At 48.8% G+C, this 27,038-nt stretch overlaps 1 protein-coding gene across 1 annotated transcript in view; it reads right to left on the bottom strand.

Annotated features, from left to right (window-relative positions):
* Nucleotides 1–3,417: 3,417 nt before the first annotated feature.
* LOC128274093 (uncharacterized) overlaps nucleotides 3,418–27,038 on the bottom strand; it is a 59,136-nt gene continuing 35,515 nt past the window's right edge. Inside the window, exons 10-21 of the mRNA XM_053012179.1 lie at nucleotides 26,792–26,982; nucleotides 26,478–26,724; nucleotides 26,253–26,413; nucleotides 25,856–26,117; nucleotides 23,120–23,179; nucleotides 22,761–22,996; nucleotides 22,273–22,452; nucleotides 20,098–20,559; nucleotides 19,789–20,028; nucleotides 18,550–18,856; nucleotides 15,647–15,714; nucleotides 3,418–7,320 (exon numbers count right to left, since the gene is read on the bottom strand). Of these exons, the coding sequence (XP_052868139.1) occupies nucleotides 6,685–7,320; nucleotides 15,647–15,714; nucleotides 18,550–18,856; nucleotides 19,789–20,028; nucleotides 20,098–20,559; nucleotides 22,273–22,452; nucleotides 22,761–22,996; nucleotides 23,120–23,179; nucleotides 25,856–26,117; nucleotides 26,253–26,413; nucleotides 26,478–26,724; nucleotides 26,792–26,982 (3,050 nt within the window). The 3' untranslated portion in view covers nucleotides 3,418–6,684. The remainder of the gene's footprint in view (nucleotides 7,321–15,646; nucleotides 15,715–18,549; nucleotides 18,857–19,788; nucleotides 20,029–20,097; nucleotides 20,560–22,272; nucleotides 22,453–22,760; nucleotides 22,997–23,119; nucleotides 23,180–25,855; nucleotides 26,118–26,252; nucleotides 26,414–26,477; nucleotides 26,725–26,791; nucleotides 26,983–27,038) is intronic.

Below are 27,038 nucleotides of genomic sequence, written 5' to 3'. Positions count from 1 at the left end.
AGCGTTTAGTGCATTAGTGCAAACCGCCATGGTTTGAGGTTATGTAGATGGTAGAAGTGAAGAGTGAAAGCATGCTTTCGGCCATTGCTATCGGAAACCGAAAATCGGGACGAGTCCCGTATGAGCTCAAACTAACAAGCTTTAGGACACACTGGACACTGGAAAGAATCCTTTTGAATGTGAAAACCCCCGTTTACGAGCTAGGATTAAGCAAAGCCCTTTTGTATACTCGCGATACAAATCGGAAAAGGTTTGGAAAAGGACTAAAGTAGTGTGGTAAAGGTACCCCCCTCTGCGATCTATTCCTTCTATGCTCGTCGTGAGTGAGGGGTTGGTGTTCCCTATTGGTTACGGACATTGCGGTTGTGTGTGGGTTGGTGCGTGTCTGCCGTGTTCTGTTGTAGTGTTGTTGTTGTAGCTGTAGTTGCTGTGGCGTGAACGTGTGTGGTGAGGTTGAATGAGCGTGTTTCTGGTGGCCTCGGCCATCTTATGCCAATCTGCAATCGTTCGGTCCTAAAACACGGGGGGGAGTTTGAAAATGGACTGTAAACGGTAGTAAAACGATCAGCGCGATTGTCATTCCTTGGTTGTGTGTTTGTTGATGTTTATACGATTGAGGTTGGGTATAGAAAATGAAGAAAAGGGAAATTAGTAAAACTTTAGCATCCTCGTGCGCGGTTTGAAAGCAAATCGAAGGGAATGCTGAGCTTCGGAAGGGACAGCCAATTGATCGCTCCGTCCTAGTCCTGCAGGGACGGGCTGTTGCTGTGAAAGGGTCACACCATTTGGGCACCCGATCGGAAGCTAGGTTAGCGGAAAGGATCATTCTACGAGTACTTACGAGTGGAATTTTGCCGAAGTCATTGAAATTAGGTTGGAAATAGAGGCAATCGAAGCAAAGGCATCTACTTTCTTTCGTCTCCTACCGAAAGCCTTCATTGTATTCTTTCAACAAAGAGTGGCTTTGTTCCGTTCGGTGTGTGTCTGTTAGTGTTGCTTATGGATCAGTGTGTGTGGCGTGATGATTTGTAGATCGATTTTGCAACCATGTACGATCGATCGATCGTACGTTTTGTTGTGTGCTTTTATTTTCACTGATTTGTGGATGAAGCGCGGTTCGGAAGCAAATCTCAAGCACCTTCTTTTCGATAGTTTCACGGTGTCAACATTATAGTCACCCAGATGCCACCGGTTCCACCGATCGCGAACAATCCACTTCCGATCGGTGCATCGGTCCGAGTGTGTGTGCATTTTATTTGTCATTTTGTTTTGTAGATTTGGAGGCCTACGACGCGAGACGTGTACTGGAAAGTTCAAACATATCTCCTCAAACTGTCTTAAACTTTGCACCGCGTCCACCACGCGTCGGTCGATTGTGTTTTTAGTGCTCCCTCTAGCTGTGGAAATCAAACCCCTTTAACTATACTATATATATTGTGTATACTTCCACGCCATTTGCGTATCGGACTTCTGGACTGATGGTGTGCCGTACCATTAGCGCTACACAGGGCGTAGAAGGGTTGCGTGTGGAGGGTTTATTGTGAAGTGTCACTAGTGTGTTCGGTGCCCAAATGCCCCTGTTCTCGCTGGCCGGGGGTGAAACAAAACGGTGTTGGACTGTGGTGTGATAACCAGGCTTAGCCAGGTCCGAAAATCGAGCATCACACCTCTGTGTGTGTGTGTGTGCTGCTTTATCTCCCGGCTATCTTGTGTTCCTGTGCACTAGTTCCCCTTGCCCTCGCTAGTTTAGTGTCCCGTGCGGCTGCTGGCTCCTGTACTGTCCTGTTTCCGCTTGTCCTGGTTTACCTAGTGATTCATTATTATTAGCTTAATGAAGTTCGCAATAGTTTACTTGTAAATATGTTCAATTTAATAATGGTGGGTAAACATTTGTGGTCGATTCCTTTTCTCCACGTGCTACACCGCCCTCCCCGCCACCGTTCGCCGTTTGCCACTATTTTTCTGGTTCGTTTCCACTCCTTTTGTGTTGTTTGACATATTTTCTGTTCGCCCGTTGGCCGTTTTCCGGGAAACCGCGATGATTCGCGCGTCTTTGCTGTGACTCACCACTCTCTGTACATTAGTCATGGTCTCCTCGCCTCGAAGTGTTCTCCAGGGTTCGTCGCTTGCCGGTGCTCGATTTAGGAGAGATTTCAGTTCGTTCCCGTCTTCTACCATCATCGGATCGAATCGGCTACAATGTACATCCGTCCCGAACCCTGGGCTACGTATTTGCCGGCGTTTCTGTTGTTCGCGTGTTGTTGCTGTGTGTGTGTGTGTGTGTGTGTGTCGATGTCATTGTTGTTGGTGTGATCAAAATTGCGGTAATGCAGAAGCCATCATAGGAATAGTAGTAGTGTTAGCCATAGTTGGGATAGTTTTCAATGTTGGGAATCGTTTCGTGTTCCGTGTTCGTTCGTGTAACAATTTCTGTCCGTGTGGGGGTCATTTTCTTGGGGTGACTTTCTAGCTCAAATTCTAGCGTTCTGCGCAGTCAATAGGTTCATTATTTACAATTCTATCCTACCCAACACGGGACTGCTAGCGGTCGTAGGTTGCTTTTCCTGCTTAACAAGTTTTGTTTTCCAGTCCTTTCTATTTCTGTGATGTTTTCAATAATGTTTCTCCGTTGGCCATTCGCTCCGACCCGTTCCGGCGCTTCCCAGTTTCTTTCGCTCACCGGGGGACTTTTGGCCAATGTTGTGTCAGATATGATTTTTGTCAATCACCAAGTTTGAGTTGCTCGGAAGAGGGGCCATGACAGAACGCCGGATGTAACGTTTCGTTTTTGGTATTTTTAAAGCAAACATATTGTTACTGTACAGTTTTGGGATGCTTCACTTTGATTTCCGGTTTCGTTCGCCCATCGCGTGTGTCTTGGTTTATCTTTTCAAACTATTCTTCTGGGATAACGAGACAACAACTTCAAACAAGAAAGAGAGAGTGTTTGAGAGCATAAGAGAGAGAGAAAGAGTGAGAGACAGAGACCGGCTTTCTTTGGGCGGCACATTCGGCCGAAACACCTATTGGTTGGGTTCTTCGTATGCATGTCCAAAAAGTTTCCAAATCATCAATTGAGCTTCACAAGGCCAAGAGAATCGGATAAGAAGTTAAGGAGCCGTTAAGATCGGAACGAGAAACGTAACGCAATCGTAAGCACTTAGCAGTTACCCTACGCGCGAGTGGCTTTCAAACAACAACAACGGTTCCTTCGCTAAATTTGGCAAACGCCGCAAACGCGAGATCACAGACGCGAGTGGATCGTGCCGCAAAATGCCATCTGCAGACTCGCTATCTTCAGCCAGTTTCTTTCACACTCCACATGCGGCAATGGACATCGCACCATGAACACAACTTGCCTCGCCACATTCAATATGCTTTCAATTGCAATTATGTATATTTTTTCCTTTGCTTTTTCTCTTTTATTTGCAGTTATCTGATAGCGATAAAGGTATGTGTGGTAGAGATATTTGCACAATGCATCGACGTTTGTATCTTTTGTTTTTTTTTGTTGTTTTCCTGCTGCTTGCGGCTCCATCGCATCGCTTCACGCTAGTGTTGTCTTCATCTTGCTTATGCCATTTTGGTTTGTTTCTCCTAGAGGCGCTGACGCGATATGGCGAACATTTTTCTTGTATTTTTAGTATGGTATTGTGCTAAAGACGCGCTTACAATTATGCCTTTCTGCTTCCTACCTTCTCGTGTAGTGTGTGTGTGTATGTGTATGTGTGTGTGTTTGTGTGTGTGTGTGTCTGTTCCTCCACTGGATGTGGCACTACGCATAGTCCTGGTTGTGTCTTTTATTAACATATGTATTACTATTTCATTCAACATTCTTCGCCCTCGGCTGTTCGTTTTTGATAGATTTTTTATGTTGCCTTTTATTTTTGTTTGTTTGTTTGTATCTGCCCATAACACTAAACTACTTTGCGATTTGATTGACGAGTTCTGTGCCATAATCTTCCCATTTCTCGTTCACCTTTCTAGCCGGTGACCGAGAAATTTCCTCTAACCCTCGTCGCTTTATTAATGTAATTTAACCTTTAACTTACTAACCCTCTCGGTTGACTTAACGCGTTACTCTTCCGCTTTTTATTTGTTTGTTTTACTAGACATTTCGTGAAACAGCACTTAAAGAAGCATGACGTGAATACGGCGCAACAGTTTGATTTATGGTTTTAGTGTTTCCTCCGGCTATTCGACTTTTTGCCCCAATTTCGTCCCCATTTGCACGGAATACAATTTGCAGTAGCTCCACATTTATTTTGTCCGTATTTAGCGAATCTGGTGGACCTTCCGAATGTCGCTGAGACACCTCTATTGAAGTCACCATTTAGCACGATATGGTCACAATGGTATGATTTTTCCCATCTCCTCTCGCTGCCTCGGTGCAATGCTGTGTATGTATGCGATCGTTTGCGGAATGTGACTGTGTGTGTGTTAGCGAAGGGACTGAATGATATGGGTAACGATTCGCTCTAAATGTAAATATCACCGTTTCATTTACTTAAGATTTGTATGCTTTTTTACTTACTTATCTCGTCCTTCCTTTAACTCTCGTTTCTCTTTCTTATTTTCCGTTCTCTTTCTCTTGTGTTCTGCGATCTAACGCTTCTTCTGTTGCGACCTTCCTAGTTTGCTTCCGTTTGTAACTTTCAAATCAACTCACGTTTTGCTACTCAATTTGCACCTAGTTTGCTTCGTACACCGTTTCCGTTCGATAACTTACATTACGCGCAGCTCCACTACTGACCGACTACTGTGTAATGGTATGACTAATTTACGTTTCTCTTGTTTTATTTTCCGTCGTTTTGTTAATTTCACGCTTCCGCAACTGCAACACAACACGCAACAACGTTTCATTAGATATCTGGTCTGGAGCCGAGCCAACGTCCGTGTTCCGGTTCGTTCGTGTTTTCCTTTCTGTCAATGTTTGACTTCTCTGCCGCACGAGCCAGCGGCGTAAGGACTGCGGACTGCGGTTCCCGGGCCCGTGTCCCGTGGGTCTTTTTTCTGTGTTTAGCTAGAGAATAACAGATGGACTAGTTTGCTGACGAGAAAACATGCCTTGTTTAGTTTAACGATTAGCTACCACTGCCGTAAGTATAGTTGCATTTACACCTTAATCACTGGCCCTGATTGTAGCACTGTCCCCCTGTCCTCCCGGCCGAGCCCGCGAACACCCATGAAAGCACTTTACAGTAAGCGGAAGTAGGAAGTTACACGAATGGAATGGTCACGTTGCACATGTATCGAAAGAATGTTTGACTCACGTCGGTCTGTCTCAACAACAACGGGACAGCATGTGCCAGCGAAAATGGACAGAGTTCGGCGCTCACGGCGCAACACCACCGCCAACTTTGAAACGGGCCGGAAGTGGGACACGGGAAAAGAAAAATGGCGGCCGCCCGGGAGGGCGATTCGAAGGCGAAACCGCGGGCAAACATTTAAACATTAACACAAACAGTTAGTTAACACAACATCGACCTGTTTTTGATCTCCTCTTCCTCTTCGCCCCGTTAGCTCCTAGTGTTTAGCTCCCCGTTCCGGAAGGTTTTCTCTGTGCGTAACCGTGCGTACTCTTCACCGCGAACGCAGTGGGGAATGTAAAGTTTTCCAAAAACTCAAAACAACGCAAGACGCAATCCTTTGCCAAGGTCTCCTCTAGCGCAAGCTTGACCGATAAATTTCAACGTGAAAAACGCCGGCGTGAAGCGTCGGTGGCCGATAAATGGCCGGTAATAGAATAACTGTTTTTTCTTCTTTTCATATATATTTATATTAATATATACAAAGCCCGCGCCATAGGTTCTGAGACAGTCGGGCCTCCACTTTCCGGGGCTTTTGAAAACGATAACGAATAGAGCGTCATCCTGCAACACTGGTAGGTGTGTGTGTGTGAGTCTGTGTAGTGGTTTCATGTAATAATTAGCAGCGATTGCTCAATACTATCCTTTGGTTCCCATCCTAGGGCCACTGAGAGAGAAAAAAAGAACATCCCCGCTGTTTACGTGTCTGTGTGTTGGGTTGCGCTTTTTAGTTCATTTTTCTCGCTAGCTACAGAATCATAAAGTTAGAATTTTCTAGTTGTTGCCTAACTGCCTGCTTGCCGATTTCACTAGTGGACTGAGTGGTGTGTCTTATACTGAGAGAGAGAGAGAGAGAGATCGACTTAGAACTGTGGAATAGAGTGTTTGTTGGGTTTGTGTGTTTGGATGCGCGTGGTTGCGAAAAGCAAGATACAGCTCGATACAGCGTTGCTCCTGTACACAGGCCGTCTACGCCTGACTTCCGGTCCAGGATCCCCGACCGGAAGCAAAAAAGATAGAGAAACCCTTCACCCAATCGCCTGCAACGCCCTGGCACCCTACTATCGTGCGGTGCGTGATCGTGCGCGGAATAACTGGCTTAAAGCTGACAACGAGATAGTGACTGGGACCTGTCCGCCCCCTGGGCCGACTGTGTTGTTGTGTGTTTTTTTCGTGTTCGTGGTTTCCGGTTTATCGTTTTCTAAGTTTTTTTTTGCTGGGAGTACAGGGGCCGAAACCCGTTCCCCTGGGAGGGATCCACCCGCCCGCCCTACTGAAGCCACTGAACGGTGCAACGGATAATGGTGGTGGTCGTCCGCTGACCGCTGCCACAACGATAAGAACCATAACGATAATCATAATCAAACGCCTGGGGTTATTTACCGCCGAGACCGAATTTCATAAATATTAGCTCCTTGCCCTTGGACAGGATGTCACCGCCTGGTGCGGCCATCTCCTGGATTTTGCCCATAATATTGGGACCGCCGGGCTGCTGTTGCTGTTGCTGCTGGCCCGGCTGGCCGCCGGGTTGCTGCTGCATGGGCTGCTGCTGCTGCTGCTGTTGCTGCTGTTGCTGCTGCTGGCCGCCGCCGCCCATGCCGAACCCGCCGAACGGGCCGGACGACTGTTGCTGCATGGGCTGCTGCTGTTGCTGCTGTTGCTGCTGCGGCGGGGCGGGCTTTTTGCCGAAGAGGCCACCGGTGGCGGCACCGGCCGCCCCGGACAGCAGGTTGGTGGCGGTGGAAAAGACGCCCCCGGAGGAGGCAGCGGTCGTGACGGGCGGTGGCTGCTGTTGCTGCTGCTGCATCATCGGTTGCTGGTGGGACTGTTGCATCATCGGTTGCTGTTGCTGCTGATTGTTACGCATCTGCTGCTGTTGCTGCTGCATGGGCGTTTGCATCTGCTGCTGCTGCATGGGCGTCTGTTGCTGCTGCTGCATGCCGGACATGCCGCCGACATTACCACCGATCCCTATCCCTTGACCGATCATCCCGCCTATCCCCGACATCCCCTAGAAAACCGCACTCGTTAGTATGCTGGGTCAGTGTATCGAAAAGCAAGCTACTGCTATAGAGGCTCCCCACAAAAGCCCACCAGCCCACCACAGGAGAGAGAGACAGAGAGAGAAAATAAACGGACATGTCGAGACATACACAAACCGTGTCGGTGTGTCTGTGTGTATGTGTGTGTGTGTGGCTTTGGGGGTGTTGGTGTGTCAACAATGTAGTTCACGTCACACGCGACGCAACGGTGACCATCCTTCGGTGTTCCTTCAACATGGAGCCTACCTTGTGATCGGTGTCGATCAGCAAGGGTGGCCCGGTAAGAGGCAACATTCCCATACCTGACGGTTGCTATTGAGAGTGGGAGGTTGGTTCGTAAAGAAAAACTAAGAAACGATAGCGCGGTAACGATAGCTACCCGAAACGAGAACTGCCTCTCGTGTCTACTTGAAACCAACACTAGAAGTGGCAACTGTTGCTACCAAACGAAACTAAGTAACCAAGAACAATCAGAAACAGCGGAACAGCCCAAACCGCCCATTATCGGGCCATCGAATGTTGGACAAGTGAAAGAAAGTGAGCGAAAAACCAAAGAAACAATATGAACGAGAACGTTGTTTATTAAAAAAATCTCGCCCCTGTCGGAGTCGACAACGGAAAAGCTAAACTGTCGCTAGTGGAACAATGAAACAAACGCGAAAAATATTGTGCAATGGGCGGTAAAGCCAAACTGCTGTCAAAAGTGTTTGACCAAACGAACGGATGATTTTCGGTTCCGGCATCTCTTTTCCGGCTTTAGGTCGCTGAATTGGACGAACGAAAGCAGATACCCGAAGGCATCGGAAACAAACGCCAAAAAGCTGCTCAAATCAATGTTTGTGGAACGCGAAAATGAAACAACGAAACTTGAGGATAATTTGAACCAGTACAAGAGTGTTATAGATAGCTGTCTATGTAGAGTGGTGAGAAAGATTGCAAGAAACAGACATAAAAACAGAGAACACAAAAGTTGAGTAGAAGTAGGTAGAAGTGGTCGAGACAGAACAGAGAAAGACCGAGAGAGAGAGGGAAAGAGTGAGGGAAAGTGAGTAAGAGAAACAGAACTAGACGGTAATGTAACCAAATTTGCTAAAGATTATAAACACCAAACGCAAAGACGCAACTGAACGGCACGGCACGACAAAAAAACGGCGATTGCCGCTGGTCGATACGATCACGTCGAAGAAGTAAGACGGTGCGTGGCGTTCAGTAAAAGCAGTCAAAGACAGAGCGGTTCGAACAAGTAAACCAACAATGGACGGTAAAACGAATGAACAAACTAACGAGCTACTACATAAATATTGAACTTCACAAAAGAAATGTATAGTTTGTTTGATAACTCTCAAAAATGATCCACTTCGATTCAGCACTTTAGTCGTCAGTTGATAATCGATTTCATAACTGTCGATAGAAACAACACCTAAAGTGATGACAGTCTTCGAAAAAAATTCTGTCGACTTACATCTAATACACTAAGGGCACGTTGGTGTTGCGACAGCCTAATACGAACTAGGAAAAAATAAGACACAGTCCAAAAACGTCACCTGAAAGTCAACGTTCCTGGCAAAAGTAACTGCAAGTCCAACGAGGTCGGCTAAAGACTGACCAGCTCTTGTATAACGCCCGAACAAAATCTGGGGCATAGGCATAGATCTGCTTGGCAAATTGCTACTCTCATCTAACGCTCAGTGTGGAGCACTAATAAATAGCGAAAAGCACGGAACACGGAACCAGAATCAAAACCAGTAAAACAGGTACCTTACTTGATTGTCATTACGAATTCCATTCACATCCCGTAAATCGAATCGCATATTTGTATCGTGCCGATGGTTTGTTCGGTCGGGCTCTGCGTTCGCAGAGCGAGCCATTTCGAGACCGTGGGAGATTGAGCAGTAAAAGAAAAGCGCACGAAAGTACTGTAGTATCTCTACTGGGTGGGCAAGGACCGAGGGCGCAGAACGGTAACGCGGTTCATTTGCATGAAAATTCAATCTAAAACTTTTCCAACTGCACTCGAGCGGTGCATCCGGTGTACGTTCGTTCGGCGGGCCGGGCCTGTAGCTTGAGCGCTGAAGGGGGACAATTAAACTCAAGATACAAAACGCAGGATGGGTAAGTAGTGCCTGCTTCGCTCGTCTAACGCCGGAGGATAGCAGGTAGAGTCATCAAGGTGCCGCTTTGTGACGACTGGACGACCAAGGACCTGGATTTCGCTTCACAAGTCGACGCACAAAAAACAAAACGATCAGGTTTTAAGGAAAATAGCAAAGAAGCTTCTGGACATTCTTGCAGAGTGTTGTAAAGTCTGCTCGTGCTGGCACCCGGTGGGTCCTTGGGTTGCAGTTATCAGTTTTCGATAGATTTATACGCTGAATAGTTTGGGACCTGTATGCAAGTGTGTTAGTCGTTCTCGCTAGAACACTGTTGTGGAACTGCCTTGCGTGTTTATGGTGGTTATTGTTTGTTTTTGGGAATTTTGTTATATGTTGTCACGTACACAAATACTCGAAAGATAGTACACAAAAGGTGTTATACTTAAGAGAGAGAAAAAGGAGAGAGAGAGAGAGAGAGCGAGAGAGACAGAGGGAGAGCGGAGTGGAGACAGAGAGAGTGTGATACACATTGCGACTGTAAAGTATTCGAGAGTCTCACAAACAGAAGCGTACATGTTTTGCTACTAAATGGAAGACTAAATTCGGGCTCTAAAAGCACCACTCTAAGAAGAATCACTGTTCAGACTGACAGTTACTTATTCTCGTGAGAGAGAGAGAGAGAGAGATATGCTACCAAAATCTAATCAATCGATTACACAGTATACAATGTAAAGTTTGAAAGAAAATAGGAACAAACGAAACAGGAAAAAACGTTGAGTTAAAGCAACAAAGTAAACATGCAAAACAAACCTAATCTAACGAGGAATGAAAACAATAGTGATCTATTTAACATAAGGCCAATGTAACGAGAAGGTAACACTAGAGCACTGGTTTGTATGACCTAAAGTCTGCAGCCTTCAGGTCGGAAAGAAGATTTACGAGAAAATTCTCGAGTGAATGTTGCCAGCGAGTAGTTGCTATAGGACGGCATTAATGTGTTGATGGCTTTTTTGTACGGCTGATTATGCTACTGCGTTAGTAGGTCGATGAGCGCGGTGCTGCTGTCGTAGTGGCGCAGTTGAAGACAAAAACGCTGCCCTCGGCCCTCGAACGCATTTTAACGATCAGCAACAGTGTGCTGCAATGTGCGCGGTGCTTATCTACGGTGCTGCAGTGCACTCAGCATGATTTGTGGTGTCCCACGAGGGTCACCGCGAACTGAAACCGTTTTAAAATGTTGCCCGCCCGCGGAGGCTACGGCTATCAAGCGGAGTTGATACTATGTCCGCTTTAATTAACGTTACACCGGTGACGGAGGCGAATTTTAACAGCAGCTTCACCGGTGGGAGCAGAATTTAATCTCCTCCGTGTTTATCGCACATCAAGACGGGAGGCCACAGGATTCGAACCCCACAGTTTCACAAGGTCAACAATGTGTTCTTCTAATCAGAGCATGGCGTATTCTAGTAAACACTTTTCAAAGCGTAACCTGATTGATTCAAAGCGTAACCCGCTGATAGAGCAGTCGGTAGTGCTCTTCGCTGTCACGCAGCTGGCCTGGGTTTCGAATCCCGGGATCGGTTGTCACTCAACCGGCCATGGTTTCGATTTCCGATACCGGCGTGATAGGGGGGTTGGCGCGGGGCTAACAATCCCGCCCGTAAAAATGAAATGTTAGAGAGAGCACCAGAGATTAACATTGTCTCTGGTGCAGGCCAAGACTGCTCAGCGGTTGTAGCGCCAAAGAAGAAGAAGAAGAAGAACCTGATTGATAAACCTATTTCGGGTCAACCTTCCCGACCAAGGGCATCCAGCCCAGTGGAATCCATTACGCCAGCAACGATGGGAGGCACGACTCCGAAACGACTCCACATCAGCCAAACGGTACGAGGCGCGTCACATTGATTTCGGTCCAGCCTCCTGGCGGCGAGAGTCCTGTTTCCGGGCTCGATCAGTTAATAGTATCCTGACGACGTGCGGGATGTCAGGATACTTTACGGGAGCGATAGGCCAAGATATACTACGGCCAAGACAATAGCCAATAAAAATTGATGTGAACCGCCCTCCCGTGCGCCAAGGTTCATGTTGCGCACGCGGCGAAAGGCGATGATAACGAGAAAGATGCCCTAACGGATATAATGTCGTCCGGCCGGTGCCGGTGCCGGTTGCCGACACTCACGATGGCGTTGGGGGATGATATAGGTCCTGTTGATACAGATGACAGCATGACGAATAGTGATGAATTGGACGGGAGTGGGATCGGAAATAAATGCTCACCTTCCGCCAGTGATCAGCTTGCGCGTGAGTGCGCACCGAAAAGATACGCCCGGAGGCATTGGAAAAATTCTGACACATGACTCACAGCAGCCGCGGGCAGCCGAAAAGGAACCAGAAAAAACAAAAAAGGGCGATCATTACACTCCGCCACGTCTGCCGAGTGACGTGGCCCGTGGGGGCAAGGAATCGTCCAAGGAAACGGAAATGTCGTAAAAACATGGCCGCACATCGCCATTTGTTGCTAATGGTTTGTCGCCCGTTCGCCATCAGGCGAACCGCGCGTTGATAAATCGGACAGTTTACTGACAGAACGGCAGGAGCGGCTGCCCATTTGCCTCGGGGTTTCTTGCATTTGGTAGCCAGCGCCAGCGTGCCCCAGGGAGGTTATTTTTCGTTTTATGTTTTTCAACGTACAATCAAACGCCAGCTTTCACTTTACTGGACCGGAGCTTAGTTTCTATGAAAGCCTAAGGATTTAGGTGGTTCTTGAACAGGACAAGACTCACGGTTAGCTTGGGTACGACTATGTTTCTTTTCGGGTTTGGACTAGGGTGTGCATCGTATAGTACGGGAGTGGCAAACTACTACGGAACTACCGACTTTACAATCAACTATACATTAACGTCCATTTGTGGTGGTGTGTGAGATCGGCTGAACTGACACGGGTTCGAGAACACGGGAGTGTATCGGAAAGAAATAGAAATAGGAAAGTGGAACATGTGTGACACGGGAATACATCGATAGCTAGACAACGACATAGACACACGATACACGCACACACACTTACATCCATTCGCACACTCAATCGGGTTACGGCAACAGGTGAGACAAGGATCTAGAGTAGGAAACGTGTCGTCAAAGCCCTGGCCATCTTACGCCCCCCGGGGGGGTAGCACACAGCCGCGTTCAGAGGGCAGCTGCTTTGTGAAAGTTAGAAGGTCATTGTGGCAAGTGAAAATAGAAGGCAAATGCAACTAGAAACACGTAGTACGATAATTTAAAAAGTCTCCTTTTCTTCACCTTCGGCTGCCGACAGCTCAAGCATTTCAATGCTGTGAAGATGTTGATTATTTTCCACTAGGGCGCGTGTATTTAGAGAGCATGGTTGAATGTATTCGGCCAAGGACTCCACCCTTGGGCTGGAGTGGTAAGAAAATGCCTTCCCACCGGTAACGCTAACGAACAAAGGAAACGGATGCTTGTGTAGGCGCTTCTAAAGCTGTCTGAGTGGGTGGAGGGGGCCAGAGTAGAGTGTCAGAGGCGTAGAGTGGCGTAGGTTAGGTATGCTAGTACACGGACGCACGAACAGGCAGCTAGAGCCAGGCAGACAGAAAACGGATAGAAAGGCAGACGCACAGACAGCCAGACGGATAGCGAGACAAAAAGAGGACAGGCAAGTTGACAGAAAGAGGAAGACACACAATCAGATTGGACAGAATATGTTCACGGTTCTACCAGCACATAGACATCCCTGCGCCCATGGTACCAATTGCGGTGTGTACTCCGGTCGCAGCACTAGCTCCGATTCGGGTCTAATTTTGTCGTGTTGTGTTCGCTCTGTTTTCGAATTTGCACTGCATTGTGTTTGATCCTTCGCTACGCATTGCGGGCACAACTTGGAACGTTTCGAGCAAACTTTGATATGCTGCAAAACGCAACCTCATCTTAGTGGGTAGTGGCGAGAATGGAAAAGTAAATGGAGTATTGCTTGCCGTTCTTGATACTTTCTGCGTGTTTCGGCTGTTAGCATGTTACTGGAAATGCAGGAATATTTACCGGCAAGTGTATGTTTGGCACTAGTATCGGTTATGGCTTAAATGAAATTGAACAAAACTATAAAAGAAGACAGAAAGCATATGAGAAAGAAATACAAAAACATTGGAACGACGAAAGAACACAATCCAGACCAGCACTAGAGCACGATGCGACGCAATAGTCAGAATGAACATATTCCGTAGCACAAAAAGCTGTTTAGAATGTTTGACAAAAGTTTAATCGACAAATGATAAAATCAAACTGTAGTTATGTACTTTCACCAAAATAGAAGAACAATTGGAATGATAAAAAAGGGTATAGGGGAACCATTGCAGCCCGTGACAGTACGTGACTTTACGACGCGGAACATTCGCAATGCGCACAGCAACAAAAGCAAAACCCAAACCAAATACTAAGCTATAGTCGACAATTTGACTTAAATATTCCAATCATGGGAAAAGAGAAAAATATCCGAACTCATATTGAAAACACACCAAAAAGAAATGTTAATGTCACCGCAAATCTAGAACAATTTCTAGAATGACAATGGGAAGGTGTCCTTTTGAACAAGTGTTTGTAGGGTATTTTCTAGGATTAGAGTAATCAAACTAAAACGACTGTAAACCGTATTCTGTTCAATTGAAGAAAAAACACTCAACCGTATGAGAAAGTACAATATCTACTAGAGTAAATCATGGTTAGGACAATAAAAATCGGTATGCAGCCGAACTACTAACGGTGGTACATTTAGTTAAGAAACGAGTAACGTTAACATAGCCCTGGGGGGGGGGCCTCCATATTTTGCACCTCCATTGCGAGAGGCAAAATGAAGGGTCAACTGAACCGTATTACAGAGCGACAAAAACGGTGAAAATGAGCGCAAAGCGGTGTAATAGGACAGAGACATTAAGAGAGCGTTTGAATTTGATGCCACACGAACGAGAACATTGAAATCATTTGAAAGTTCAAGCAGAAACGAGAGAGAAGAAAAAACAAAAACCGAAAAATGAACCTACTTTTAAACAGATAGATGAAAAATAGTAACACGTGAAGAGTAAACTTTCTACTTTCATCTCTCGCAAGTGTCAATGGGGCCCATTAACGGTACTTCAACAAAGGGAAACTCTGCCCAGGAAAGAAACAGTGCAAAGCTAAAATCTAAAAAGGAACACCGACGGAAAAAAGGCTTGAGATGATAGTTGACAAATACGAAAGCATGTAAAATAGCAACACAGATCGGAAGCTGCGCGTCAAGTTGCCAAAATACGTTTGCGTACTAACCCAATCAATCACAGATGTTAAATGATAGCAACAACACAACTCATAACAACAATAGTAGGTGTCAATAAAACTAAAACAGAAAACGGAACCAACAGAAGGAAGGAAGTTTGCATAACCAAAAATGTCTGAGTACTGCACTGGTGGCAGTTTGTAATGCCATTTAGATGGAGCCAAAGATATGTTTCCCCTTGGGACGTGCTTTGGACCCGGATCAAGCACCAAGCTATAGTTTGGCTAACAGTGTTGACTGACTGAGCTTGGAGCGTTTGTAGTGTCGAGTTCTTCGTTGATGTGGGGTTTGCGTTGGTTTTGCTGTGCTTGTGGTTGTGGACAACGGTGTTATGTACGGGGTTTGACACGTGGATTATTTTCTTGGCGGGCTGGATGGGTGGGTTTTTGTTTGGTCAGAGTCATGAGCAGCGCTTGTTTTGTTGCGGGTTACGGTTTGCGTTAGTAAAAAAAAACGGAACGAGTGCCTTGAAAAACAATCGACTAATAATGAATTTCGTTTCCGTGTTCTGTTTTGTTTTCTTCTTTTGGCTGTGGCTTTCGTGAGCTAGTGTTTTGCTGGTGCTATATTGATCGGTCGAGCTTTGTGCTGCTAAGTGCTTATGTTTGATCGCAGCTTTGCAGTGGTCGAAATTCAAAATTGGACGTTGGTTTTCTGCCGAATCCGTTTCGTTTTTTTTTTCGCGTCGCCGGATTTTACGTAAGCTTTCGGTTCGAGCCCACCACAAGTCGCTCGCTGCCTTCGCTCTGCGCACTCGTAGCGAGAATGTTCTCTTTCGTTTGTGTGGCTGGCTGGTATTATTGCAGCATCGTTTTTGGTTATTTTTGTGCTAACGTTTCAATAACTTCGCTTCTTGGTTCTTCACTCTCGAGTAGTTACCTGCGTTTGGTGATCGGGGGCAGGGTGGCCCGTGTTGTCTAACAGTGTAGGGGAAGAAGGGCGAGCATCTAGCAACAAACAACATAAAGACTTAACATTTATCACAGCAGAGCAGAGAAAGTTCATAACGAAACAAAACCGTGTCGGTTTCAACCTCCGCCCTGGCAAGTGGCCCGCAGGATGCGCTTTCGCCGAATATTGTCATCGTTTGAAACTTAATCACTACGCTACGCCCATCCGCACAGTTCCGGGGCCCGTGCCAGGACGTCGTTCAAACCGACTGAGTTTGGAAAGTTAAGACTAGAGGTTTGAGTAAAGATTCAAATGTAGAGAATAGGAAAAAGATAGGAAACAATGCACACATATTGTCTATAAGAAAGAAGGAAGGAAGAAAACCGAAAACGGTGTCTCGAAACTCGGTACACACACAAACACACAAGAAAAACCGCGCATAGAGAAAGGATCCGTCGGAAAACTCCGTGGAAAACAGCGGGATGTTATGCAGCTTGAAGAAGAAAAGAAATTAAACTCAAACGAAACTGCTTCGTGTCGGAACATTCGTAAACGAAATCGCGAATCGTGTGGAAAATGGGGAGTTCCTAGAACGGTACGTAAAGGCGACAGCGATTATGAACGATACGATATGGAACTAAGTGTGGTTACTGAAACCGCTCCGTTCCGGAGGGGCAATGGGGGATTTGACACCTAGGCTTTGGTTAGAGCTAACGTGAGAAAATCAAATCAGCTGAATTGAAAACGGAATAGCCCATCAGAGTGGAGCAGTAGTGGATGGTTCTGATTGCTTAGAAGTATGGAAGTACATACAGAGAATGGGGATTACTTAGCGAATGGTGCGTACACTGAACATTTAAAGCTTTTTGTTTGTTCCGTTCACTCTTCTTACTGGACGTGAAGCGCCGCTCCAGGTTATGTTGTGTTAGGGGATAGAGATTCAAAATACCAATCGGGGCTTACTTTTCTTCTGCTTTCTCCAGCATCACATCCGCGCGAGCGGTCTTGGCCCGCAATAGGGCAACCGGGTTAAGTTTTACATCAAAACATAGGATTGGGCGAAGGATCAGTCGCTGATTGCAACATGATTCGACTGATGGAGCTGGCTAATCAATTACCAAAGGATTAGTTCTTATCGGGTCGGCACCGGCTTATCGAAGCATTCCAGGAACAGTGCCATTCACTTGGTCCATCGTTTACTTCTTGAGCAACGTTTGAGAGCACACCCGTTATGCGTGAAGGCAAACTCATCGGGCAAAGGTACGCATTTATGTAGTGATGATGTATTATGATGGAAAATGGCAGAACACAGCTGAGAAGCGAAAACATAACGAAGCAAATCAAGCAACGGCCAGTGGCAGTGTGTGTGCGTGTGTGGTGGAGCAGAAAAGTAAGCCTATTTTGTTGTTTTGGAGTGTTATGGAGTGTGTGGCGATCGCTTGGAGCTTAAAACTAGACAGGACCCGCTCTCGGGGTTGAATCCGATCTGATCGGCACAACCAATCCGCAACGTAGAAGCGCAGCGACGGGCAAAGAGTTGGCTCATGGGATGGCCTACCAAACACAATTGGGCTCGAGCCCGTTTCCAAACCGTAAAAGCAAAAGCGTGGCTTCGGAAACTAGCTTTGCTTTGTTTGATACGATACGGTACTGTTGTGTTTGTATGTTCAGAAAGAAAAGTAGTTATTTGTAAAGTGCTCTAAATGTTAACAAATATGGAATCAAAAGAGGGAAAAAATAACAAAAATGTAGAAACTCAAAAGACGCTTACGTAGTGACACACAAACGATGGAAATAAAAGTACAAAAGCCGGAATTCGGGGATACATAACATTAAGACAATAAGTCTAATACCGATTGATTACTCTACCGATTGTTTTGTAATAATGATTGGGATTTTACTTCAATAATCGCTTCTCGACCTCTGTTTTGTGCTAATGGGTTCGCAAAAGTCTGGAAATGTTCAGTGTTTCTTGTGATATTTTCCTTAAAACGATTTTCGTTCTCCTTCACCGACCGTTCACGGTATTCGCGATGAAGATGAGATGCGTTAGATTGGGCACAAAAATCATCATCATCAGATGTCTCTAGCATCGAGGCCGCGGCTCAAACCGCATGGAAGAAGGTGAAAAAATATGTTGGCGATGAAGAACGTGACACACTAGCGACCGGGAAACACTAGTGATGAAGGTGGAACTATGAGTCACAGATTGAGCTTTTCAGGATATGTATGTATGTACCCGCGGTCGATAGTAAATGAGGCACAAAGGCACACACCACCAGATGGTTAACTGAAAGCCTCGAACTCGCGAAGGCGAGGACCAAGAAAATGGGGAACAAGTTGAAATTAACTGAAGCACACATGTAAAATGAGGAAGTGAATTGTAGAATATGGGCAGAAGATCGAAAAAACGAATAGAAATGAAGAAAGCTCGGTTACTGAAACTGAATAATCAAACCGACCAGGAACCGAATTGAATGAAAACGTGAGCGATGCAAGGTATCAAAATGGAAGAGGAAAACAAAAAAGTTAGACATAAAACCCATAAAACATTCGAAAAAGTCGGACAGACGAGAAGGAGGAGAAAAAAGAGTTTGATAGAGCGAAAAAGAGTGAAATTCGGAAGAAAGTAGTTGTATTAGCAGAAATAGTAATAGTAGTAGAGGTGGTAGTAGTAGTAATAGTAGTAGTGTAGCATAGTACTGAAAAGAGGTAGTTCATGTTGATGAAAACGAGAAAGGTGGAAAACGCGGGGAGCTGGATACCGAAGGTGGAGAACGGAACGGAAGGGAACGAAAGACAAGGCAAAGAAGTCGCTACCGAAGTGACGGGTGACGATTAGGAAAGTAAACGGAACGGAAACCAAACCGGAAACTAGCTAGCGGACATACCTTTGCGTTGCGGACCCCGCTGGCTCATACCACCCATGCCGCCACCCATCATGGCGTCCCGCGGTGGCGGCGGGGGCCCGCGGGCCCCCGGTCCGATCCCTCGGCCGCGGTTGTTGCTGTTGTTGAGCGTGCGCTGGGCGAGGTTGTTACCGGCCGGGCCCTGCTGGCTGTACTGGTCCGGCGCCTCCGTGAGGAAGTTCGACGGCACCAGACCGCGCACACCGTCCAGCTCGCCCATGTAGAACCCGTCCTCGTCCATGTCGCCATACACGAGTATGACGGCGCCGGTTTGGAAACTTAATTCCACCTGCAGTGGGGGCGGGAGGCGGAAAGAGATTGGGGTAGAGCCACATAAGTCAATTACGAATGCCACTACGGGATGATTGCGTTCTGATTGGTCTGTGCGGCTGTTGGCGCGACGGGCGTTCCGGATGTTCCGGATGTTCCGGGCCTTACTGTGGGGCCTGTGTGTGTGTGTGGCCGCGCGCGGTGCGTGTTTCGGAAAGCACTGGAAAATTTTGCGTCATTTTGTAGCGCTCGCGGGCGCATTTTTGCTTGGGCTGGTGACCCGCTCTTGGTTGGCTGAACCCCGAAGGTGTCTGGACTTTGAACACACAGACGAGAGTGCGGGTGGAACAGGTGGGACCGCTAAGGCTACGCTAAATCGGGGATCTGTGAACGCTAGGTGTTCCCCACTATGTGACCAGACCAGTGAACTATATGTGCTCTAGTTTATATGGTGGTTGAAATGGCAATAAAGGTCTAAAAGCATGCAGCATGCGGCAGAAAATGGAACAAAGTTCACAACGCACGAACGCAAAAGGACGCCAGAAAGAACGCAAGTGGGAGCCGGGAGTGTAGACTGTGTTCCCTTTGCTTCTGCTAAGAAACTCCCTACTTGCCAACCGATCGGCGGTTCGTCGACCGTTTGGACTTGGGCTCACTTGGGACTGGCCTACCGAAAGTAGGAATAGCAGTAGAGTGGCGCGCTGTGGAAACGGCGGTCATTCGACAGCCCGCCGACGACGGCTAGTTGGCGAGCGTTAGTGGTTAGTACTTAGTCTGTGTGTTGATGTAGCGAGTTGGACTCGGTGTGTGTCGGACGCCACGAAGGTGTCTACTACCACCTGGTAGTGCCTGGTGTTTGCCGTGGGTGTGATGAGGAATGAGCTTACGACTTACGAGGTAGGTACGGGACAATGGGCTACAGGAGCGCTACGTGCTAGTCTAGGGCCTCACCTCGGCGTCCACGTTCGGACTCAGCTCCTGCGGATCGTAGTCGTACAGCGCAATCATGCGCTTCACGGGCATGTTGGCGTAGATGTCACCCCAGCGATCGCGGCTGATACCCCGCACCGACGGCCCCACTCCGCCCTGCGCCCCGTCCTCAATCTCCTGGACCATGTTGTGCGGCACGAACCCCCGGCGGCCTCGCAGCTCGCCCCAGTAGAACCCGTCCGGGTCCTTCTCGCCGTACACCTGTTGAAGAATACCCGTTTTGCGGTTAGTGGCGGCAACGGACGCGATTGCTTCGGCGACTGAACTTACCTTGATGGTGTCGCCCTCGTTGAACGGTAGCTCCTCCTCGCAGGCGTCCGGGTTGGGGCTCATGGTGGCCGGGTCGTAGTCGAACAGGGCGAGAAAGTAGCGCGGCTTCTTGGACGCGCCGATCAGATGCGGCGGATACGCCTGCATGTTTTGTGGCGTCATCTGCTGCCCCGGACCGACTCCGCCCTGAGCCATCCGTTGCTGCTGCTGCTGCTGTTGGTGCTGGTGCTGGTGCTGCTGCTGTTGCTGGCTCTGCAAGGGCATCGGTTGGTTCGGATTCATGCCGGGCCGCTGTTGGTTCGGGTTGCGGTTCATGCCGCCCTGCTGCAGGGGCGCCTGCTGGCCTCCCATTCCCTGTTGCGATTGGCCCGGGTTCGGCCCATAGCCGTACTGCTGGTTTGGTCCTTGTGGGTTCTGCTGGCGTCCGGTCGGATTGCCCGTCATGTTCTGATTGCGGTAACCCTGTGCACCGGCCCGCGGCGGTGTGAATGAATGAAAGAGAGCACAAAAACCAATTGTTTCGTTACACTTTCGGTACAACGAACGGTGCTACGAACGCAGTGTCGCAGTCTAGGTGTCGCCGTGGCTGGCAACTTCTCATACTCATAAAAGCTGAGCGACTCGACCCACAACATCGACTGCTGCCAAGCAATACAGACACAACACACGCACACCAATCCACACCGGCTGACCGTGAGGCCAACGCAAAACTGGCGCAAACTGAGCAAACTAAAGTGAACCGAACCGAATGGTACAAAAAGCGGGGACACCACACGACCGAGTGGTGACCGGTGGTGCCCCAAATGGAAGATTCGATGCATTTACAAAAGGGGGTTGTAGTGAGGACGAAAGAGGGGCCCTGTGTGCTCGTCGACTCGCCAGACTTCTGCCTGGAGGTGCTGCGGTGGCTGCCAAGTACGCACGCGGACGCTATTTACACAAAACGCGGGCCAAGGGCCAGCCGCTAGTCTGTACAGCGATGCTAGTTACAGTGAACGGAAGATGAAGAGCGCAGAGCGACTACCGTGGCCGAGGCCGAAGACCGAGACCGAGGGTGTGCGATGAGCTGCCGATGTGTCGTGCGAATCAGCGAAGGATGCAACGTACTCAATGTGTGGAGCTGCAAAGGTGTAAATCTCAACATCTACTACGGGAATTCGGGTGGTGGCCGCTGCCGGTGACAGCCTTACAGTGTGTCTGGAGGAGGTCTTCGCAAACTACTCGTTAGGCCATGCGTTAGCGTCAACCATTGCAAATGCTCTCTGCGGTGACTGTGTAAATTCAACCAGATTAAAGACCGGGAGTGGAGCTACTGGGTGGTTCGTCTGGACACTGAACGTAACCTCGGACGTGACTGGTGGGACAGTATGGACCATGGATGTGGAATGGCTGAGCAGAATCCACCATCTGGGCATATCGTATGTACAGATGCCCTGGACACTAATGGGGACACTCTTCGGAAGGTGGTAGAGAACATAGAAACAGTTGGGACTTGGTTGGAAAAACGATTACGCAGCGGGGCACAAAGATGAAGGTAGAAGAAATTGAGCTGGACAGAGTAGTATAGGCCAAACCTGGGCGAGCTACTATGGTCAGATATCACAGGTGCTTCAAAGGTTAAAAAATCAGCCCAATATCTTGGTCTACGGCAAACGATCGAGATCGACGATCTCGAAGTTTAGAGAACTTAGCTGTGTTCTCCGACATACGCTTTCTGGGCGAAATGTGTTGTGACTAGCAATATGATTGTAATCGAGAGCTATATCAATTTAATGGGAATTTCTAGTTTCAAGAGATGCGTATTACCTTAATCACTATATAGTCACGGTTGTGGGGCGTAGTACTTTTCAACGTTATCTTGACGGTGCGCATAATACAGAGAGAAAGCGCAATTAGACATTGGACAATGCTTCGTTGCTGTCACTACCAAGTGTAGTGGAACAGTCTAAGGAAGTCATGAGCTTTCCTTGAGCACGAAAGGCTTAAGGCAAATTTTCACAATGGGAGAGAGATGGAGGGAGAGCGATTGAAACAGTTACAGAACAGAGAAAGAAGATGGAGAAACAGACAGAGATAGTGAGAGAGAGAGAGAGGTACAGAGTGAAATACAAAGTTACTGTAGGCGTAGTGTAGACACAGTGGTGGTAGAAGAGACAGCGTAGTTTGTGCTCTAACCTGTTGCTGCTGCGGTGGCCCATGCGACTGGGAGCCACTGCGGCGCCGGCTACTGCCGCCGCCACTGCTGGCGCCATCTTGGTATTCGCTATCGTCGCTAACGTAAGTGTCGCCGGCCGCATCTTTCGTGATTTCGATCGCCGGAATGCTGCTGCTATTCGAATCGCGCTGCGATCGTTCCTGTGTGTTACGCGGTATTGCGAGGGAAAGGTGAGTATTGGTTGTCTGATGGTGATGTTCTGTTCAGTTCATGTTGCTGCTGTGATGGACAACTTCGGACCTGGACCACCGAAACACACTCCCGGAACCCATGAGAGCTTCACAGGTCACACCGAACCGGTTTGTGAACTTGAACCGCTTAGCTTGATACGTTTCATTGGTTTTTGGGCATCGACGGGTGCTGGCGGACACACATCCTGTGCGCTAGGGAACCCTCCCCAAACCTCACCCCCCCGCGCAGTAACGGTATCGCCTTCGCCTACACTTACCTGCTGGTGGATCGATCCCGGGTAGATCTCCTTGTCGCTCAGGTTCTCGTCGTGATCGATGACCTGGTTCGGGTTCATCTGCTGCATCTGGCTGTTCATGCCGCCCATCCCCTGGTTGTTCATCATCCGCTGCTGGTTGCGCATGTGACCGCCGCCGCCGGGCTGTGGTTGCATCGCGCCCGCCGGGTTCCGGTTCCTAGCGGCGGCACGCACTTGGTCTTGATTGTGTTGCGATTGTTGATGATGTTGTTGTTGTTGTTGTTGTTGTTGTTGTTGTTGTTGTTGTTGTTGTTGTTGTTGATGATGTTGTGGTGGTGTCGATAGTAAGGGAGGTGGTTGTTGTTGTTGATGTTGTTGATGCAGTGATGATGATGAATAGTTTAGTCCATTTTCAGTATTTGGTTCAGGGTATCCGAAGCCAATAATTTGTAAGTTTGGAAAAAAGCATCGCACACACGCGCGCAAGTGGAGCGGGGAGGTAGGGTAGATTTTGGTGCACGGGTTTTGGTATGGTATGGTGGGTGTGGTTCATTTTGTTTCATGGGTTCGGGTTTTGTGGGTGGGTGTTGTGGTGGCGGCGGTAGTTGATTTGTTGTTGGTTAGCACGGCATTTGGTAGGCGCGGTTGGGCGGTTGGGCGTTTGGCGAGATGACACACGGATGAACGTCAATCATTACGACATTGGTGGTCGATTCGATTCGGTTCGGGGTTTGGAAGCGTTGGAGGGATATGCAGGCAAGCGGTCGATAAGGCAGGCGCCAGGCGAGGACAGGATTCAGGATTGGAGTCACGTCGGTTTCGCAGGAAAACCGCGCCGAGGGACGGACAGGGAACGGACAGGGGCGGACAGGGTAGAGAAAGTAAACAAATAGTCGAAAAAAGAAAGAAAGAAAGAAAGAAACAAACAAACGTACGAATTCTGTAAATTAAAGTTTGTTGTTCGTTGCGCACATCGTATGTACAGACATTACATCGATCACGCGTCATCGGGTCCATTACTTTCTACTTGGAGCGTGTTTTGCGTGGATAGTTTCGTGGACACTTTAGGCACAGTGCGGAGTGAAATGTGAAAAGTTTGCCGACCGAACAGCCGGAGCAGTCGACGTGAATGCTTCCATTTTTTGTGCCCACCACTCGGACGGACTTACTCGATGAAAGGATTGAAGGCTTTCGATAACTGAATGACAGTTTGGTGTGACTCACATCCAGCTCGATGGGTAACGTTTACTAATTTGAAAAAATGCAAACCGAGAATCACCCACTTATACAGGGTGAGCAAATTAGCGTGTACTTTTTCATTTGGTTTTAATTTGGTTTTTTTTCATTTGGCTCATTGTGGATGCATTGGCTTCTCTTGCACGATATGTGGATTTTCCGAACCAAAATACTACTTATTAACAAAGCAACCGAGGTGGAAATGAGCTTCAATGAAATGTGCTTTTGATTTTGATCTTTCAAATAAATGTTTAGGCATCGAAAAATATTCAGCCGTTTTTTTTATAACCAAATGAAAAAATGAACGCTTGTTTGGACACCCTGTATATCGAGAATCACCTACTTATACGTCACCAGCCAATCGTTATCATCATCGCCAAGCGCGTCTGGACGACACAATATGGACACAACAACAACATTCGCTTTCGTTCCGATGACTCAGAGGGCACCAGCGTTGGAAGCAGAAACATTGACGGCGACATTGTTCGGTCGCGGCAAACTTTTCAACAAACACGCACAGTAGACACTATCACAGTAGTCACGGTGGTGCAATAGACGGGCGCCGGTCAATAGAAGTACCTTCGGTGGGTTCCGTGGCCGTGGTGAAGAACACTGAAAACCAACACCAAGTGCTCCGCTATTCAGTCTAACTCGGCGACTCGGCGACTAATGAAACGAACATCGAGCGATACGCCGGGAGCCGCCAGTGTGTGCAGTGATTAATATGCACGGTTACACGTAAAGATGGAGCGATAGACAAACACACGCACACAGACACTAACAAGGGACAGAGTTAGAGAGAGAGCTAGGGATAGTCAAATGGTGGCGTGGTGCAGAGTGAGTGAGAGAGAGAGAGAGAGGGTGCGAGATCGCGAGTCTGGGGACAGATAGTCGCGGAACCGCCGACTACGCAAAGCTGTGTTTTGACGCTTTCGCATGACGCGCGTGGATCCTGAAGTCAGATGACGTCAGCTCGCGAATTCATTTGTCTTTGGGTACGGCGGCTGTTTTGGTGTTCGCCCGGTCAACTAGCAATGTAGTCGTGCGTGGAGTCGGCTTTCGCACACAAGACAGCGTTTTTGAAGAGTTCGAAGCGTTTCTTTTTAACGGCGGCGCGGCTCTCGGAGGCCTTCGTACGCGCGTTGTGTAGTCGATAATTGTGCCCGTCACACATTTCAAACATTGCTCTCCATTTCTCCAACTCCAACTGACACAAACTAGGGCAGAGCTTACCGAAGCCTTTGGCAAGGACTGAGTCACACGGAATGTGCTCTGTATTTACGATCACGAACCGAAGGAACGGCTGAACACAGATAGTAACAAACAAAACAGTGTGCTACAACGGTATTTACAATTCAACTCAAAACGGATACTTTCAGGAGTGCCGGAGTCGAGCCGGAAGGAAATGTGAACGAACGAATGAAAACAGAATTTTTACAATGTAAAAGGAGTGATGGGAGGGACCAACTGCGAGGATGCTGTGGGGATGCCGGTGGGAAACGTGAAGCAACCATCCTCGGACCCGCTCCCCGGCCCGCGTTTGCGTTGCTCCGTGTAAGGGACACCGAGCGGGAGAGAGAGAGCTCGAGAAAGACTGTTTGATTGCACGAGTTCCCGGATCCTAGATCCGTCCCGGGCAGGGGCGACAGGCGCGTCGCGTGGTGGGTGCTCTACGAACTACGAACCGTGTACGTTACTCTACCGGGAGCAAGCAACACACATTCCATTCACGCACACCAACAAAATAGAAGGAAAACTAAAGCCGAAACGAGCCCGGACCGAACGAGCGAACCCGGCGGAACCGTTGTCCTGGGGCCGCGCGGGTTGCTCGTGCGGACGCCGGCGGGGGTAGTGGGCAAACGTGGGTGGCAAATATTTACTTGGTATCATCGTCGGTGTGCTGTCCGCCGATTGCGAGTCGCGCGACTTGGTCCGCACCGTGACGGCCCGCGGGTTCAGCCCGACCAGCTTGCCGATGTCTATCAGGGCGTGGTCCCCGGTCGGCGAGTCCACGTCCGTGACCTTCTTCCCGTCGGCGTACACCGCGTACCCGGTGACCGGTCCGGACGAGGGCGGGCGCGTCACCGGCTGCCAGGTGACGAGCAGCGTTCCGTCCTGTGGTCCTGCTTCGACTTGAATCTCCTGAGCCGAACGTGTAAGGTCGGGGCAGGGCAGGAACGAGGGTGCGAGAGAGAATGGAACAATATCCAGTGGTCAATGCAACGGGATTCGGGTGGCCTCACGAGAGCGGGGTAAGCTCTCGTAGGGGACCGTTACCTGTGGTGGATCTGGCAGTCCTTTGGCTAGCGTGCGGAAGTCCGTGTACGCTCCGGGCGCTTCCTCCGGCGGTGGCCCAGCCGGCGGGGCTTGCTGCTGTCCGGTGGCCCGCAGGTGCTTGGCTCGAACCGTCACACGGTACTGTGTGCTTGGTGCTAGTCCTGCAAGAGGGGGCATGGTCAGTGATGGGTATGGTCGGTTGGTGGCCGTGGCCGTCGCACTCACCGGTTATCGTGTGGCGGTAGACGCCGGGCTTGACGGTTCGGACCTCGACGTTGTTCACGCAGACCACGTGCTGGTGGTTCGAGTTGGCGGGCAGCCACGAGATGACCGCACTCGAGCAGGTGATGTTCGTCGCCCGCACCGCCGACGGCCCAAGGTGCGCCGTGTCCCGGCCGATGATCATTGTGCAGGCGGCATCGCGCGACGTTCGCCTGTGCTGGGTCACGCTACGCACACTAATCCTATGTGGCTGCAAAGGGGAAGGTCAAGGTAAAGGACAACTCGGTTGGGGTCTTCACGGTTCAAAGTCTACGTACTCGGTTGGAGTCTACACCCTCCACCAGCGCTCGGGTGCGCTCGGTCGCCTTCACCGTCACCTTCAGCACACCGTCGACGTAGACGTGGTAGCTCTCGATCTGCTGGCACATCGGCGAGTCCGGCAGCGACCAGCCGATCAGCACGCTCTTGTTCAGCTGCCGCTCCAGGGTGAGGTGCTTCGGTGCAGGAACTGACACGGAGAACATTAGTGCATCGGTGGGGACTGCGGGCGCCCACGGGGCAGTA

This window comes from Anopheles cruzii, chromosome 3 (assembly GCF_943734635.1).
Source record: "Anopheles cruzii chromosome 3, idAnoCruzAS_RS32_06, whole genome shotgun sequence".
NCBI lineage: Eukaryota > Metazoa > Arthropoda > Insecta > Diptera > Culicidae > Anopheles > Anopheles cruzii.
Note: the sequence above shows the minus strand (reverse complement) of the source record. Positions and strands in the feature narration are given on the sequence as shown.